Below are 19,079 nucleotides of genomic sequence, written 5' to 3'. Positions count from 1 at the left end.
TTACCCCAAATGAGGGAAATTGAGATCGCAAGCAGGAAAGAGAGTAGACCCGTGCCACACAGCGAGGCCCCTAGGCTTTGGTCGCCTTTTCTCTCAGTGTCTTATTCTTTCCACAACCCTAACCCAGCAGAGGCATGGAAAGACCCAGAGCAGCAGGAGGATCAGAATCGGATCTACTCACATTGACCACTTCAGGGTGGAGAGAGAGGGGGGCAGGGAATCCCAAGCAGGTTCTGTGCTGTCCGACCATTCACACACTTAACCCGCTGAATCATCCAGGCACTCCCCGCAAAGTGGGGTTTTTTTAAAGTATTTTCAATAGTTTGTTAAAAAGTTACATCAAGGGGCGCCTGGGTGGCGCAGTCGGTTAAGCATCTGGCTATGGATTTCAGCTCAGGGCATGATTTCTGTTTGTGAACTGGAGCCCTGAGTTGGGTTCTGCACTGTCATTGCAAAGCCTGCTTAGGATCCTCTGTTCCTCTCTCTCAAAATAAATCAGTAAGCATTTAAAGAAAAGCTCCATCAAAACTTTGTCTATAGATCCTCAAGAAGATTCAGGGTCACCCAGCAAAGACAGTTTTGTTCTACTGCAGGGTTGGTTTTTTTTGTTTGTTTTTTTGTTTTGTTTTTTTTTTGTGTGCCGTAGCAAATTAACACAAATTTCGTGGCTTAAACCAACATGAGATTTATTATCTTACAGTTCTGTTGTTTAGAAGCCGAACGAGGATTGGGGCGTCTGGGTGGCCCAGTCGGTTGAGCATCCAACTTCAGCTCGGGTCATGATCTCACAGTTCGTGAGTTTGAACCCCTCATCGGGCTCCCTGCTATCAGCACAGAGCCCCCCTCGGATCCTCTGCTACCCTCTGTCTGCCCCTGCCCTCCTCGTGCTCGCTCTCACTCTCTCTCTCTCTCTCTCAAAAATAAATAAACATTTTTTTTAAAAGCCCAGCAAGGATCTCCCTGGCCTGATAAAGGTATCAAAAGGACTGTGTTCCTTCTGGAGACTCGAGGGGAGAATGCATTTCCTTACCTTTTCCAGGTTGTAGAAGATACCAAAACACCTTGTGACACTTATATCTCTAGAGCCGGCAATATTGCCTCTCGGCCAATCTTCCATAGCCACATCTCCCTCTCACCATATCTGGGGAAAGTTCCCTGCTTTGAAGGATGTGAGGGCCTAGGTTGGGCCCGCCCAGATAATCCAGGATAATCTCCCTATCTCAGGATGCTTAACCTTAACCACATCTGCAGAGTCCCTTCTACCGTGTCAGGAAATGTAGCTCCAGGTTCTTGGGATTAAGGATTAGATCATGGGCATCTCTGGGGGTCGTTCTTCTTCTTCTCCCAGGGTCATTCACAAAGGTTGCTTTTGTTATGGTGGAGAGGTCACAGCAATCCTTTCTTTAAAAGGCTAGACAGTGGGGCTCCCGGGTGGCTCAGTCGGTTAAGCGTCTGACTTCGGCTCGGGTCATGACCTCGGGGTCCATGAGTTCGAGCCCCACGTCGGGCTCTGTGCTGACAGCTCAGAGCCTGGAGCCTGCTTTGGATTCTGTGTCTCCCTCTCTCTCTACCCCTCCCCTGCTCATGCTCTGTCTTTCTCTTTCAAAAATAAATAAACATTTTTAAAAAACGATAACAAATAAAGGGCTGGATAGTAAATATGTTAGGCTGTGGGGGCCACATGATCTTTCTTGCAACTACTCTGCTACGGTAGAGCAAAAGCAGTGATGCGCAACATGGAAATGAGTTAGTGTGGCTGTGTTTTAATAAAACTTTACTTATAAAAAACGTTTGTAGGTTGGACTTAGCCCATGGCTGGAGCTCATTGGATTCACAAAACATTGTCTGAAAGGACTTCTGGTCTGGCCTGAGCCCTGGGGCTAAAGATATGAATAAAACACGTTCTTGGATCATGAGGGGCTCTTGCAGTCTGGTGGGGACAGATAGATATGAATAGGAGCCCCAAGACTGACGGATCCTCGAGGATAGGGACCAAGGAACCACAGGTACATCCCTTGGAGAACAACCAGGTTTTCTAAGGAAAGAATTCCCCAGATTCCATGCGAAGAACAAAGCGGGAGGCCCTGGCTTGTGAAGCCAGGATTCAGATGAGGTCTCTGGTGTCCGAGGGTGTGGTCCGGTTGTCCACACCCGCATGCGGGACAACTGGTAAAGAGCATGAGGTTAATAGCTTTTACAGACCTGGGATGGATTCAAAGCTATGTGACCTTACAAGGGTGTCCCTTTCCTCATTCACTAAATGGAGATAGGCGGGATGGTTAGATGAGATCACAGGTAGAGCATCTTTGTTGAATGAAGGGATGCTCCCTAAGGAACAGCTACCACTGTAATTAGTCTCGGAGTTGCCCAGAACGCCCTGGAAAGCTGGCCACCTGCCCTCTTGTCTGATTCACTCGCACTCACAAAGAACATAAAGCAAACGCGTTGCTTGTTGACAATAATGACGCTGTTAATAACAGCAGTACTGGTTGTACTCAAACAAGAGCAGGGATAATGGTTGTTGCCTTTTAATCAACACTATTTATTTGTCAGGAACCAGGCCGCGACGTTTACAAGGGTTATCTCGCTTAGTCTGCCCCACAACCAAACCCCATTCATCACCGCATTTTACAAAGGAGCCCAGGAGGGTCAGAGAAGGAGGGTGACTTGCCTGAGATCACACAGGGGCAAAGGCTGGAAGTTTGTCTGACATCGAAGACCATGTTCTTCCCCTGGAAGCACAAGGGGGACAGACTCATTCTTGTGTCTCTTTCTAGTGTCCAGACGGCAGTGGACTGCACCAGCCGTGGCGGAAAAGAGATGTAAGTGAACCCTGAGTGGAATTGAGCAGTTGACATTGAAGCCAAGGGCAAGCCCTTGGCTCTCCGGGTCCAGTCCGCAGAGGGAACATGCACGCCCGCTTGGAGAATTACTGGCAATGCCACGATAGCTCTGACTCCATGGTCACAACATATAGCACTGGGGACACATTATTGAACAGCCCAACTTCTTTTAGACAGAGAAGCCCATGACTTTCCATACCACTGTCCCCACCAAATACTTTCAGTGGCTCCCTATTACCTCAGAATGACACACATATCTGACCCTATTTCCCTCTGTACCTGGGACTCCTATTTTGCATATCACCCATGCCCTGCCCTTTTCCAACGTCCATACCTATGTGTATGCTGTTCCCTCCAGCTCAAAGTCCTTTCCCCAGGCCCTGCGTGGCCAACCCCCAGCCTTCAAACAAGTTGTGGCTCAGCTATCCCTACTTGATGCCTTCCCTTATGCCTCCAAGAAGCAAATCAAGGCTCCCTCCTAATTCTCCTACTTTCTATCCCTCTCTATGGCCTTAATAATTTTCTCCTTTATTTTGTGGTTATCTCTATAGATGTCTACTCTGGTAAGATGGAGTCTTGAGGACAAGTTCAATGTTGGGTTCATGTTTATACGTCCTTCCCATGGTGCCCGGCATGGCGCATGCTATAAACAAACAAATGAATTTATAGACAGATACAAATATAGGCATATATAAATACGGATACAGATATCAAAATAGATATATAGTTATAGATATAAAGATTGATATAAATATTGACAGATAATAGTTGAGTGAGTATATCAACTAGAAAACAGAATAATCATTGAGTACCCAAATCAGTGACAGGCCCGCATAGCCTCACCCTGTGCTGCTTTCAGAATTAGGGGACATAAAAGCAAAGGCTCTGTCTACAAAGACATTCTGGTTAAGGCAGGCAAGAAGTTAAGACCTTCACACTTGACATATTCCATGGGCTTATCACTTGGTATAAAATTCAATGCCAAATTTTACTTTAAAATCAGAATTGCCTCAATATCTATATTAGAGTGTTTATCTCCCCAAGGAAGAGCAGTAGTTAGTAGCAAGGGCATTAGAATCGGAGAAACCAGGGTTGGCATCTCAACTTTTTCACTAACTAGACGGATGACCTTGGCAAGACCCAAATTGGCCTCCTCAAATTCCGTTTACTCTCATCTATATAATGGGGACAGCACTGGCTCTCACGTCTCAGGGATGGTGTTGTGAGCACTGATTGACGTTATGGGAGTACAGCATGTAGCACATGCCTGGCTTATGCTTAGGGGTTAATATCTAGTTATTGCTGTTACCGTGGTTGTCATTGTGCTGACAGCATCCTGTCTTCTGGTTCTAGAGATAATGTCTCCATCCTCAGCTCCCAGCCAGAAGGCAGTCTGCAGTCCTGGCTGAGTTGTACTCTGTCCCTGGCCACAGATACCGTGAGGACCCCCTCTCGACAGTCAGTCATCAGCAGCCACACGCTCAGTCCCAGGTAAGAGAATCTCCCTGCTGTCTCTGGATGGCCAATAGCTTGAAAAATCTCATCCTTCAAAGGCTGTTGTTCATGTCTTCCACTTTCTCCAGCATAGGCATGGTCTTGGACAGTTTGAGCTATGACCCTGCCACTTCTTACCTGAAGGACTTTAGGCAGGTCGATTATCTTCTCTGAGCCTTCACTTCCTCATCTGTGCAACAGGAAATATAATTGTGTTTACTGCTCCAAACAGTTAAAATGATGAAGATCTAATACAGCCCTCACTAAAGCACCATTTTCATGATGATTTTTTAAAAAGCATGTGGTGAACATTTTTTAAATAACTGTGGATTTATTATAGTTTCCTTCTATCTAAAGCAAGCCCTCCTTGTTTTCCATGTATGGATGGTTCTGGATTTAAATTTTTCTTTTGTAAACATATTCACTTAAGTGTTTCTGTATTTGAGTTTGTGTGTGTGTGTGTGTGTGTTTTCATGGCAAATCAGTATCATTGACAGTTAGGCTGGATAATTTCTCCCTCAGAGATTTTAGCTTTGTTCTGAATGTCAAGGTTTTATATTTTCCCCACCACAGAGGGTGATGGGTTCAGTTACAGCCTGAGACGAAACTCTCACAAATCTGTAGGACTGCCAACAATAGGTTCCTTCAATAAACGGGCCTCAGGATGCACCCTTAGTTTAGGGCTTAAATCCATCATCACCCTAGTTTTTCAGCCTCGTTTCTCTCAGCTCATTTGGTTTTCCTTTTCAAGGGCGGCCTTCTTATAATTAGGAGCTAACAGCCATAAATCAGAAATTATGGATTAAGCAGATGCGTAATTAAGATGAAATGCATACTCCTTTTGTGGTAACAGAAGACCCAACGTGAAAAGACAGAAAGAAAAGTCAGAGACTCAAGGAGCAAACACAGACAATCCCTTCCTGACTTGAAATGTGTTTGCTCTGAAGGAGGGGGCTGTCTCTACAAAAAGAAGGGGGTGGAAGTTCACGCTAACCTTTCAGGCATATTCAGCAAATGGCAAATGTCTGACGCATGCCTGCAGATAATCTTAGGCTGAAAAACTTGACATCGAAAATATCAGAGAGAGGCTCCTAGAGTGTGGATGCATCAGGGGAGTTAATTAAAGCAAGATCATCTGATTACTGCTCTTAATTAAAAACAAAGGCCTATATGGAGAAAAAGCCACCTCTTCCGTGAACCCCAAAGGTTGAGGACTTATTCTCTCCTGATAAGTAAACGCCCCTGTTTCTCCCCATCGGCCAGTGTATAAGGCAGTGAAGCAGAACTGGAGGCAGCCATAACAGCATGTGAATGCGCATTAACATAATATCCGAGCTTTGTAATTATAATCGCACCGGCATACGATTTTGTCGTGTTCGCTCTGTCGCACTGTCGGATATTGTGTTACTTACAAACTGGAGGTTTGTCAAGCAAGCCTACGGGTGCCATTTTTCCAACAGCATTTGATCTGTCTCTCTGTGTCACATTTTGGTGATTCTTGCAACATTTCCAACTTTCCCCTCATTATTTTATTTGCCATGGCCATCTGTGATCCGTGATCTCTGATGTTGCCATTGTAATTATCCTGGAGCGCCACGAAACACATCCATGTAAGATGGTGAACTTAGTAAGTGTTGTGTATGTTCTGACGACCCTACTGATCCGCCGTGTCCCAGCCCCTCTCCCTCTCCTTGGGCCTCCCTATTTCCTACGACACAGTGATATTAAAATTAGGCCAACGAATAACCCTACAGTGGCCTCTAAGTGTGCATGTGAAAGGAAAAGTCGCACATCTCTCCCTTTAGATCAAAAGTTAGACACGATTCAGCTGAGTGAGGAAGGCACCTCGAAAGCTCAGAGAGGCTGAAAGCTGGGCCTCTTGTGCCAAACGCTTAGCCGACCGGTGGACACGAAGGGAAAGTTCTGGAGGGAAATGACAAGGGCTACTCCAGTGAGTTCACGAATGATAAGGAAAGAAACAGCCTTCCTGCTGATCTGGAGAAAGTTTCAGTGGTCTGGATGAGGATCAAACCCGGCACCACACTCCCTTAAGCCAAAGCCCAATCCAGAGCAAGGCCCAAACTCTCTTCCATTCCGTGAGGGCTGAGAGAGGTGCGGAAGCCACAGAAGAAACGTTCGAAGCTAGCAGAGATTGGGTCACGAGGTTTAAGGAAAGACGCCGCCCCCGGAACCCAAGAGTGCAGGGTGTGGAGCAGCAAGCACTCGTGTAGAAGCTGCAGCAAGTTATCCAGAAGATCTGGCTACGGTCATTCGTGAAGACAGCAGAGGCTCAGTGCAGACGGAAGCTCCCACTGTCGGAGGACTTTCGTAGCTAGAGAGGAGAAGCCAAGGCGGCTTTCAGATGCATTTCTTCCATCATAAGACCTGAAAGTTGAAATTACTCCTTGGTCCGTGGGCCGCAGAATGGATGTTGTGTTAGCAGGCCTGAAAACAGCATTAATCTCATCATACATCCCCACGCCATCGGAGCTCTTGGGTGACCGGGTGTGCTACCGATGGACAGGAAGCTTCCCAATTTGCCCGGATCCATCAGAGGACTCCCTGTCTATGGCGGCTTCTGGAGAGCATTCACCATTCTGAAGAACATTAAGAATGTTCTTGATTCACGGGAGAGGTCAAGACAGCGACGTTAACAGGAGTGCGGACGAAGTGGATTCCATCCCGCATGGAAGGGTGGAGGAGTCTAGACTTGAGTGGGGGAGGTAGCTGCAGATGGGGTGGAGACAGCAGGAGAGCAGGGACTGGAGGTGGAGCCTGAAGGGGGAACCGAATTGCTAGAAACCCGTGGTAAGCGTGAACAGAGGAGGAGTTGCTTCTTCTCACGGAGGAGCAAAGAGAGTGGTTCCTGGAGATGAACTGTGCTCCTTGTGAGGATGCCGCGAAGACTGTTGACGTGACAAGAAGGCATTCAGAAGGTTCTACACACGTAGCTGAGAAAGCAGCGGTGGGGTTTGCAAGGACGGTCTCCAATTCTGAAAGAGTTTCCACTGTGGCTAAAATGCTATGAAACACCATCGCCTGCTGCAGAGGAATCATTCGTGAAAGGGAGAGTCAATTGATGGGGCGCACAATATGCGGGCTTATTTTAAGAAACTGCCACAGCCACCCCAGCCTTCAGTGACCTTCACCCTGATCAGTCAGCAGCCATCACCACTGAGGCCAGACCCTCCACCAGCAAAACGATGATGGCTCACCAAAAACTCAGATGATGGTTCACATTTTTAGCAATAAAGGTTTAATTAAGGTATGGACTTGATCAGGCTTTTTTTTAATGTTTATTTTTGAGAGAGACAGAGTATGAGCAGGGGAGGGGCAGAGAGAGAGGGAGACACAGAATCGGAAGCAGGCTCCAGGCTCCGAGCGGTCAGCACAGAGCTCGACGCGGGGCTCGAACTCATAGACCACAAGATCATGACCTGAGCCGAAGTCGGAAGCCTGACAGACTAAACCGCCCAGGCGCCCCTTAAGTATGCTTTTAAAAAACATAATGCTGTTGCACACCTAATGGACTACGATGTAATAGTGTGGTGCAAACATAACTTTAATGTGCACTGGAAAACTAAAAAATTTACTTGACTCGCTTTATTGAAATCCTCACTTTACTGCGGTGGTCTGGAACGGGACCCACAATATCTCCGAGGCATGCCTGTAGTGACGTGCGTGATAAGGATCCTTAGCCCTTCGGTTACATCCTAAGTGGCAGAACACCCGTGTGAGTGGGAGGTGGGAGGCTGCCGTGGTTTGGGTGCACGGACGGAAGTCGCAGCATGTGGATTCCAACCCTCTCTTTGCTCCTTTGCGGCAGCGAGATCTGGGGCAAGATCTTTCAACTTCTCTGTCCGTGTTTCTCTGTGAATAAATCTGGGTTGTTGTCAGGTTAATGAGATGATGCACACATTTGTCTTCATTCGGAGCCTGGCACCTAGAGAGAGCTCAAGAAAATTAGCTTTATTCGTGTCAGTATCTGCTGGATGCCCAGAGGAAGCCCAGGAGACAGACATTACCCCCATGTGGCAGCAGAGGAATCTGAGGCCCAGAGACAGAGAGGAGACAACCGATTCAGGCACAGATGGTCTTACCCCGGCTTCTAGAGCTCTGCCTGAGGCAGAGCCTGCCTCCACATGCTCAGGCAGCTCTCGCCAGGGCCTCACCCCCCTTTTTCTTCCCCTCTCCCCTTCCGAGTCCTCAGGCTTGTCCCAGGACAGCTCAGAGCAGTGGTGCTCAGGGACAGTGAAAGGGCAGGAGGCAAGAAGGGACCGTAAACTTCTTGTCTATTTTCCTTATATCTGTATCCCTGGGGCTGGTACACAGTTGGCGCTCAATGAATGTTTTTCGAGTGAGTAACTGACCGTAACATCCAGGCTGGAACAGAAATAGTAACCATACTTGGTCACAGCTCAGCCCTGACTGCGAGTCACAGAGAGTCGGTAATTGATCAGTATCCCATAGCAGCCAAGTGGAAGGGCGGGTATTGGAACCCAGGTTTGAATCCCTCCAAAGCCTGTATTTGTATCTGCTTCCCTGCCATGGGCTCTCTGACATTTATCCAAGGTTGGGGATGCAGATTACTCACCTGCAGCATTTACTGGCATACAGCTGTTCTTATGCATAAGAATATGCATAAAGATAAAGATAAAACTGCATAAGGATTATTACTCAACATTCAGCAGCCATCCGAAAGATACCTACTGAGTGCCAGATCCCCCAGATCAAGCCCTGAACATTTTGAGCACTGTCCTTGGAATACGTTTCCAATTTAAAGCTGCAAGAACTTCTGAGTTGGAAAGAAGCCCTAGAATTATCTGATGTGATTTGTTCATTACACAGACAGGGGACATGGAGGTCTGGAGAGGGAAATACCTTACCCAAGCGTATAGTGACGGCCTGGCTTAGAACTCAAGTGCCCTCCAGCTCTTCCTAATTGCACAAGTAATCTACAAATACTCCCTGCCCCCGCTCCCCGCCCTGTTCAGGAACTCAAAATAGAACAGATAAAGCTAAAACCCTCTTAACCATGGTGACCCCCATCTCAGCTCCCTTCCCAAAGGTATCCACCATCAATGATAGGATGCTTTGTTATGTACATGATGGGGTACATAAATTCTTACAATGTCTTTCTCTCCTTCGACATCCCTCAACAATATATTTTGGCGATCATTCCTTATCAGTATGCCTAGGTCTGTTACCATTCTTTTAATTCCTGCAAAAGGTGTGCAAGCTAAGCCATGGATTCTTTAATTAAAGGCTTCTTGTTCCGCTTTTAGCTGTTTTCAAGGTATTTTCTCTGAGCTTTTAAGCCTTTAAAACACACACACATTCAGGGTGCCTGGGTGGCTTAGTAGGTGAAGCGTCCGACATGGGTTCAGGTGGTGATCTCGCGGTCATGAGATCGAGCCCCACGTCGGGCTCGTGTGCTGAATGTGGAGGCTGCTTGGAACTCTCTCTCTCTACCCCTCCCCTGCTCATGCATGCACTCTCTCTCTCTCTCTCCCCCCCCCCCCGTCTCTCAAAATAAAGAAATAAAACTTTAAATTAAAAAAAAATAAAAACACACATTCTCATCCACATGGGCAGACTCTTCTCAGGGTCCAAGGGCATTTGCATTTTAAACTTGATTAGATACTACTACCAGATATGGGTACCAGATCATCCCAGTGTCCTTTCTGCGAGGAGACGGTAGGTAGTAGAGCCTGAGACGCCCGTGTCCCCAGCCCCGTGTTACCTGGCACGTCGTAGGGCTCAATAGAGGAGACTCTTGGACGTTTCGAATTTGACTGAGAAAGAAGGTCACTTTAAAAACAGAGGAGAGAGAGAAAACAGTCTTCTGCCAGAAAAATAAAAGCATTCACTGCATTATTTATAAGGGACGTCAGCCCAAGAGAAATACACCTAGAGCCTTATGATTTACAGACCAGGAACCGTGCAGCTGCTGCTGATAAATGCAAGCGCTTCTGGAGATGGAGACACTAAATTACCTTCGTGGCCCCCAGAGAGGAAGTTTATGGGTTTGGTGGTGGCAGGAACACTTGGCTCAGGAATCTCTCTTAACACCTGGCTGCAGGTGGTGCCAGGGCCATCCAGGGACGGTCAGCTCGGCCCCTGCCATGTGCCACTCCGGCCACTGCCCTGCTGTCCTGCTGGAAGAGTGTTAAAGCAGGGGACCTCTCCCCATCTTCCCTCTGGTCTCAGAAGACGAGATCCGGCCCTGCCGGCACCCATTTTGCACCCCACACACCCCCCTCCCCTGCAGCCCTCCGGTCCACTTAGTGTCCCCTCTCTCTCCTGTCTGCTCAACTGCCCATTCCGGTCGTCCTTCTTCACGAGTGAGAAACACCTTGAGGTCCTCCCCATCCTAATGGTGTGCTCCCCCCTGTCACCCCGGAGTCCCATCGAAGTCCACCTTTTTCTCCTCTTTGGAGCCAGGCTTCTTCAGAGTGGGGGTCCGCACGTGCCATCTGCACTCATGCGCCTCACGTCTGTGCCTCGTTCGTTGCCTACAACCCGGAGCCCGGCCCCCACCGCTCCCTGAAACCTGCCTCACCACGCCAGTAGATTCCCAAGGGACAAATCGGGGGATGTGCTCCAGTCTTGATCTTTTTTTCTAGACGTATCCCTGCCCTTAGCAACTGTCGAACACTTCTCTGTTTACTTGGCCTCTTAGACATTTCTGCTCCTTGGAGCTCCTCAAACCCCTGGTCTTTTCCTTTCCACCCCCAGTCCCCAAATGTGTGTGGGTGGGGGGTTTCACGGGGCGCCACCCTCATCTGCTGCTTTGCTTTCCACCTGATCCCAGACGATCGTCTCGTGATTTTTAACACCCTTATCGTAAGTGGGAAAACGCCCAGTCTAGACCTCCAACTCTTACATTCTCCCGGGTTTTATTTTTTTTTTATTTTTTATTTAAAAAAAAATTTTTTTTTTTAACGTTTATTTATTTTTGAGACAGAGAGAGACAGAGCATGAACGGGGGAGGGTCAGAGAGAGAGGGAAACACAGAATCCGAAACAGGCTCCAGGCTCTGAGCAGGTCAGCACAGAGCCCGACGCGGGGCTCGAACTCACGGACCGCGAGATCATGACCTGAGCCGAAGTCGGCCGCCCAACCAACTGAGCCACCCAGGCGCCCCTCTCCCGGGTTTTAAATGTAGACATCATATCTCACTGCCTGTACCGAGAAGATCGCCAACCACATCGCTAACCAGATGTCTTCACTCCACATATCTGGGAGGAAACTCCTGCCTTCCCGCCTACTCTGTGTTATCAGTGTCGAATTTGGCGGTTCTCTCATTCATAAAGCCTCCCAAGCTGGGTCGTCTCAGACTCTCATGTCTTCTCTTTCGTCCTCATATTCACCGGATCCCCAAATCTTGTTTATTCTGCCCCGTCTCAACGATCTTGGCTCTCTCTGCTTCTTCCCATCCTCACCACCAACACCGGTAAGTCGGGCTACCGTCATTTCTGTCCTAGGTGCTGGCAAAGAACTTCCAATATTGTCCTTCCTTCGTCCATTCTCTATACTTCAGCCAGGGTGATGCTTTTAAAATGAAAGTCTAGTTGGGGCGCCTGGGGGGCTCAGTCGGTTGGGCGGCCGACTTCGGCTCAGGTCATGCTCACGGTCCGTGGGGTCGAGCCCCGTGTCGGGCTCTGGGCTGACAGCTCGGAGCCAGGAGCCTGCTTCGGATTCTGTGTCTCCCTCTCTCTCTCTCTGCCCCTCCCCCGCTCATGCTCTGTCTCTCTGCCTCTCCAAAATAAAGAAATGTAATAAAACAAATTAAAACAAATTAAAATGAAAGTCTAGTTGCAGTGGCTTCCCGTCTCTTACTGCAAGAGTCAGCCAACTCCTGCTTGCAGGCCAAATTTGGCCCTCGACCTGATTTTATAAAGTTTTATTGGAACACAGACTTGTCCACCTTATTGTTTTTGATTTTACATATTGTTCATGACTATCTTTGCACCGTGATGGCAGAATTCAGTACTTGTAATGGAAATCAGATGGCTTTTAAGCTAAAAATAATTGCCATCTGCCCTGGACAGAAAACTTTGATCTCTGCCCTCCCGGATAGAACAGGATGGAATTCAGATGCCTTAGCAGGCCTACGGCGCCCTTCATGGTCTGGCTTTTGCCTACCTTTCTGGTCTCATTACCCTCTCTGTCTTCTTCATATTTTGTGCCCCATATGGACTAGAGCTCTCCCCCATACATTATGTTCTTGGCCCCCCTCTTTGATCTTTTGTCCATGATATTCTCTCTGACGAGACACCCTTCTCTTGTTTCCGTGCTTAGCAGACTCTTACTCATTCTCCAAGACTCAGCTCGTGGGTTACCTGCTTTTGGAGGCTTCCTGATGCCCCGGCTGGGTCAGGTGCATGACCACCACAGTCCTACAGACCCCACACAGCCCTCTCCCATAGCACTTACCATATTATGTTGAGCTTATCTGTTTGGGTGTCTTTCTCCCTCATGGGGCAGTGAGCCTTCTAAGAAAACAAACTTCACCTTTTTCCTCTTGTACCTCAACACCTAGCACAGTGGCTGACACATAGTAGACACTCAATAAATATGCATGGAACAAATGAATGACAGTGGATAGAGAAGTAGGCTGGCCCCACATAAGAATGATTTGATGGCTAATGCTGGTAATCAATACCAAGGGTGGACTTCCCAGACTGGTTGACTGTCTCCAGTCTTGATGGAATGTAGAGGGGAATGCTCAAGGTCTGGGCCTCAGCAACCCCAGAATGCAGACCGGGGGCAGAGGTCAGTGGTGGGCACTGTGTTAAACTAGATGTGGCGGAGGTCTTGAAGATACGCTTCAAAAGAGGTAAGAGGCGATAACAGGCTTTGCAGTGTGGTAGACCTGGTTTCTAATCCAAACTTATCAGCCACTTGACCATGAGCTTGTTATAGTGTCTGAGTCACTACCTCAGAAAAAAGCCCGACTCAAACTGGCTTATACAAAATGAAAAATACTATTATCTCATGCAGCTCAGAAACCAAAGGTAGGTCTAGTTTCAGGCATTAGGGGATCCAGGGATTCAAAAGTGATCATGGGGATTTGATCCTTCAGCAACCTCTCTGATCCACTCCTCTCGGCATTGGCTTTTTTCTGAGGTAGCAAGATGGCAGCCAAGATCTTCAAGCTCGTGCCTGTAGCACTCAGAGTCCAAAAGTAAAGAGAAGTAACTTTTCTTCTAAACAGTTCCACAAAAATCCTGAGCTTGGCTTTCATTGGCCCAAAGGGAATCACATGTCTGTTCCAAACCAGTCAGACAGATAAGGGGAATGAAGGAGCCTTTTACCTTAGGCTCAAGTTGGTGTTCTCACCTGGTTCTGGAATATGGGTTTTATTCCCACTCAAACCATAGAAACACTGGGGGAGGAAGGGTTTCCCCAAAGGACAATAGAATGCCTTACCTGGAACAGAGAACTAATAGGGGGTGGATAAATTTTTTTAAAAAAATAAACAAAGCAGGGGCACCTGGGTGGCTCAGTCGGTTGAGCGTCCGACTTCAGCTCAGGTCATGATCTCACAGTCCGTGAGTTTGAGCCCCGCATCAGGCTCTGTGCTGACAGCTCAGAGCCTGGAGCCTGCTTTGGATTCTGTGTCTCCCTCTCTCTCTGCCCCTCCCCTGCTCATGCTCTGTCTCTCTCTGTCTCAAAAATAAATAAAAACATTAAAAAATTTTTAAAATAAGGAAAGCAAATATTCTCCACCAAGGGGAAGGTTGCATTATGTGAGCGGACAAAATTATGCAGACAGAGCCGGGGGACGGGGGTTGGAGAAGGGACGAGAAGGGGTAGGAGAGGAGAGTGAGAACAGAGAAGACACATTCAAGTGTTTGAGGTCCAATTTGGTAGCCTTGGGAAGTCCACATAAAATTGTGTGTACCCTGGTCAGAGACTTTCTTTATCCCTAAATTTCAGTGACCCATCTATCACCACATAATTAGTGATGCCGTGCTTTGAATTTATTACCAAACATGGCTCTCCACTGTTGCTATTGGACTTGTACCATATTGCAATGTGAGCATGGAGATTATTGTATAAATTATTCTCACTCACATAATCATCGTGATTTTAATTACTGTGTAATCTTCGCTAATTACTGTTGTATGTATCATTTGCTTTGGTGCCGATTTAACACAACCGCTGTTCGTTTGGCTAAACGATGGCATGACAACTTTTCCTTTTTCTGGGGAAAATTTGCTTTCTGTAAACATTTGCAGCCCTATACTCACGGCTTGCAGCTCTCGGTTTAAAAAAGAACAAGATTGAGACACCAACTTCCTTTCGCCCTGTTGATTTTTACGTGGGATGAGGCTGGCTTGAATTAGTAAAAAGGTCTAAATTACAGGGTATTGTTTTTAAAATAAAGTCGTATGCCTCTCAGGGAAGTGCAATTACTCTACTACAGAAAGGAAGGCAAGGATGGGTCACACGAGGCCTGCTTAAATGATTAGATAAGATTCGTTTGTAATTAGTTCATTAATTATGTAAATGTGAATGGATGGTACTTAGCATTAAAAACAGCTTGTTCCCAAAGTAGGTTAAGCATCCGCCGCTAATCTTATTTCAATAGTACATTTATTTACTGGTCTCGGCATTCTCAGAACCGGAGCTCAGAATCATTTTAATCCATCCTGAATATACTTCATGAAGAGGCCTCCCCTGAATACGGTTTTACGTCTTCCTGGGACAAACGGGTTCTATTCCATTTTACCACTATTAGGAAGTTTAGTGGAAACTGAAACATTTTACCACATTTACCATGGACCCAAGGTGTGAGCAAGCAGAACCAGAAGTCTGGCTCTGCCCAGGATTCATCCTTGGAGCCAACAGGATTCTTGGACAGGTTTCCATGAGAAGGCGGCGGGGGGGGGGGGGCCAGCTATTTTCTATCTAAAACTCCAGGTCTTGAATGGTAGATCTGTGGACCTCTCGGGAATTTTGAGGCTCATCTAATTTAGCTGCAGGTTTGTGTAAAAACACTGGGATTCATCGGTGATGGTTCAGAACATTCTTTTGGAATCTGTGGCTCTCCCGTTGAGCTCTATGTCCGTGAAGTAGACCCATTGTTGATATATACATCCAGGAAAGTGCATCTGTATGAAATTTTCCAGAATTGGTCCTACCTGTGTCATGCCAACCCAAATCAAAACCAGATCGTCCCAGGTGCCCCTACAACCCTTCTTGGGTCTGTCCTAGTCATGACCTCCTCCTTCCTCACAGGTAACTACCACCCTGACTTCTAACACTATAAATTAGATAGGTTTTGAACTCAATATGAAAGGAAGCATCCAGTAGTAAGTGCTCTTTGGCCTCTGGCTTCTTTCTTTTAATATGACGTTGTTGAGTTTCCTTCATACTGTTGTTACATAACAACATGTTGTTCTGTTTTGTTTTCTTTGCTCTCTAGTCCAGAACTGCGGTTCTCAACTGGGGGCAGTTTTGCACCCCCCTCTCTGCCAAGAGATAGTTGATCATGTCTGGAGACATTTTTGGTCGTCCTAGCAGAGAGGGGTGTTACTGTAGAGCCCAGGATGCCTCTGAACATCCTATGATGCACAGGACTGGCCACGAAGAACTATCTGGTCTAAAACGTCAACTATGCCACCACTGAGAAACCCTAGTGTATAATATTCCATTGTAGAAACATGTAATGATGATTTATTCATTCTGTTAATAGACATTCAGGTTGTTTCTCGTTTAACACTGTTATGTATGGCACTACTGTGAGCAATCTTGTACAGATCTTTTGTTGCATGGATTGAGATTTCTGTTGGGTGTACACCCAGGAGTAAAATTGCTGAGAGGTGTATTTTCAACTTTAGTAATTGTTGTCAAGACAGGGGTAACAATTTACCTTCCCACCAGCAGGAAACGGGGGTTCCATTTGCTCTGCATTGTTGCTAACACTTGGTCCTGTCATTTTTTTTAATGTTAGCTATCTTGGTGGATATGAGTTAGGGCCACGTTTTTTGGTTTTAACTTGTACATTCCTGATAAATGAGCCTCTTCATGTGCTCATCTGTTTTCTGGGATATCCTCTTTGGTGAAATGTCTGGTGAAGCCTTTTGCTCATTATGGTTTTCTTTTGGGTTGTTTCTTCATTATTGATTTGTAGGAGTCTTAACTATATTCTACATGTTTAAGTCCTTTCTTTTTTTCTTATGTTTTTAAAGTTTATTTATTTTTGAAAGAGAGAGAGCGCACACAGGCGAGTGAGCAGGGGAGGGGAAGAGAGAGAGGGAGACACAGAATCCGAAGCAGGCTCCAGGCTCTGAGCTGTCAGCACAGAGCCCCACGTGGGGCTCAAACTCACAAACCGTGAGATCCTGACCTGAGCCGAAGTCGGAGGCTTAACCGACTGAACCACCCAGGCGCCCCTACATGTAAGTCCTTTCTTGAGTATGAGGATCTACTCCATTTGGTAGGATGCCTTTTTCACTCTCCTGTAGTTTATTTTGACAAACAGAAGTTATTTATTTTAATATAACTGAATTCAGAATATTTTCCCTTTATGGTTGGTGCTTTATATATCCCATCGAGGAGTTATTTGCCTATTCCCAATTTATGAAAATATCCCTCTGTGTTTTCTGGTAAACGCTGTATTGATATAACTTTTATATCTAGATATGCAATTCATCAGGAATTGATATTTATGTTGTGAGGTAAGGGTTAAGATTCATAGCCATGTAAATATGCAATTCGTCTTGTGTGTGTGTTTGAAAAGAAATCATATTTTCCACATTTTAAAACTGTATCATCTTCTATTAAAGCAGCTGATTTTATATATATTCTAGACCCCGTTCTAGTCCATGTTTCTACTTGTCTATCTTTGAGCTGATTTATCATTGCCTTAATTAATGTAACTCTATACGTATGTCTTGATATCTGAATGTGTGTTCCTGAGATTAGTTCTTCTTCCTCAAGATCAGCAATTTTCTAGGGGAAAAGTGCCACAGAGCTGGGCTCACCTCAACATTCTTTCCTCTTTCCAGAACTTAATCCTTTAAGTCTTGGTGGCTTCGGTGCTCTCCCATGCCTGTAAATTTAAACTTAGCATTTCTAGTTTTTCTAAGCGCAGATCTTCTCTGATACAAGCTCATCGATCATATCTGGAAATTGAATGCTGAGCTAGCTTTTCTACTCCCTTTGCTCAGTAAACATTTCTTCTTTAGTTTCCATGCCTAGGACGACGTGAAGGTTCACTCGTATTTCCTTCCGGTCATAACACGGTGAATCGACTTTCCCTTTTAGACTTTAAGATTCTGTATTGTGAGGGATCATGGATTCAGTAAAGGATGTATTACTGGATGGATGTAAGGAGGGCTGGCTGGCTGGCTGGTTGAATAATTTCCACTCACTTAAAACTGTGTTTTCATGAGGAACTGGGTACTTTTATGAATACGTCTAAGATTTTTTTTTTTTTTTTTTTGTGGTCATTGCCTTGGCACCATGTTTCGCTGCGGCAATGTCTACGAAAAGTGAAGGAAGGCACTGAACATGTATTAAAGTGTGTTGGACCCAAGTTGAATCTCCAATCCAATTAGAGATTTTAATGCCTTTACATATCCAGTTTGTCCTTTCAAAACACTGTGGAAATTGTATCAGAAGATCAAGAAGTATAGACCCAGAACTTCCACTGTCCCGTCAGACTATGAGCTGAGATGTTCTCTTCCCTTCTCTGGTGTTCCAGGTGTAGGATGAGGTGCTCAAACTCTTTCTATTCTGATATTCCAGAAGTTGACGAAACTCCGTAGCAGTGAAACCAGGCTTTTGGTTTGGGATTAGACCTGAAGCATGCCCTCCAGCCTGTGTACCAGATATTGGCTTTGAATCTGCTCTCCTTAAGCTCAGAGCAGTGGGATTGGCTGGCTGAGAAGCGGCACTGCCGGGGTCTGAATTCATCAACGAGAGGAGCCCTTTTGTTCATTCTATCTATGTTTCCACATTCCCCTTTTCCCCTCTGCTCCTCCGTTTCTTCATTCTTTCCATTCTGTGAACTTCCCTTCAGACGCTCTTGAGATACCCAGGATTCAGAGAAGAAAAATTCGATCTAGTTCATAGCAGTCTTGTTGGGAGTCACAAGTAAGTCAACAAGCAATTGCAGTACGGAGTGATGGGGGCAGGGCGCACAGGGGCTATGAGAGCCCAAAGAGGCACCTCTCCCAGCCTGGGAGGTGGGGGAAGGCTAACCTTGGGCTCAACATTGAAGGATAAGTAAAAATGTTTGCTGGGTTTTTTTGTTTTGTTTTATTTTTGTTTTTTTGGTAATATAGAGCAACGGTTCTTCCAAATCACCTTCTTTCGTCTTCTTAATACTTTTCTACTGCAGAAGTACCTAGGCACCATCCACTCTAGTAGCCTTAATTGGACAATGACCGGAGTTTTGTATATCAACTTCATTTCTGCCTTCACCTCCTTTGCTACCTCTGTCTGTATCTAAACATATTTTGTTTTGATGCTGAACAATGTGCAAGTAAGTTGAAAACATCAGGATGGTTCTTCTTAAAATAGTTTCCCATCTTCCTCCTCAGAGGAAGGACATTTCCCAACTATTACAGCACTCTTGTACCTAGGAAAATTAACAAATCCATAAGGTCATCCAAGATCCAAACATCCATATTACCCCCAATATCCTAACATTGTCTGTATCGCTGTTCATTGTATTTGGTGGTTTTGTTTCTTTAATCTCTCTATTTTTTTTTTAATTTTTTT

At 46.0% G+C, this 19,079-nt stretch overlaps 1 protein-coding gene across 3 annotated transcripts in view; it reads left to right on the top strand.

The window, feature by feature from the left end:
• Window positions 1–19,079, top strand: part of MYO18B (myosin XVIIIB) — a 256,340-nt gene that overhangs the window by 225,293 nt on the left and 11,968 nt on the right. For all 3 annotated transcript variants that reach the window (XM_040463958.1, XM_040463959.1, XM_040463960.1), the window contains 2 exons: window positions 2,778–2,822; window positions 4,197–4,334. In XM_040463958.1, the coding sequence (XP_040319892.1) occupies window positions 2,778–2,822; window positions 4,197–4,334 (183 nt within the window). The remainder of the gene's footprint in view (window positions 1–2,777; window positions 2,823–4,196; window positions 4,335–19,079) is intronic.

This window comes from Herpailurus yagouaroundi, unplaced genomic scaffold (assembly GCF_014898765.1).
Source record: "Herpailurus yagouaroundi ecotype Mexico unplaced genomic scaffold, PumYag 428, whole genome shotgun sequence".
Classification (NCBI taxonomy): domain Eukaryota; kingdom Metazoa; phylum Chordata; class Mammalia; order Carnivora; family Felidae; genus Herpailurus; species Herpailurus yagouaroundi.
This window is presented reverse-complemented; position numbering and strand designations above follow the sequence as displayed.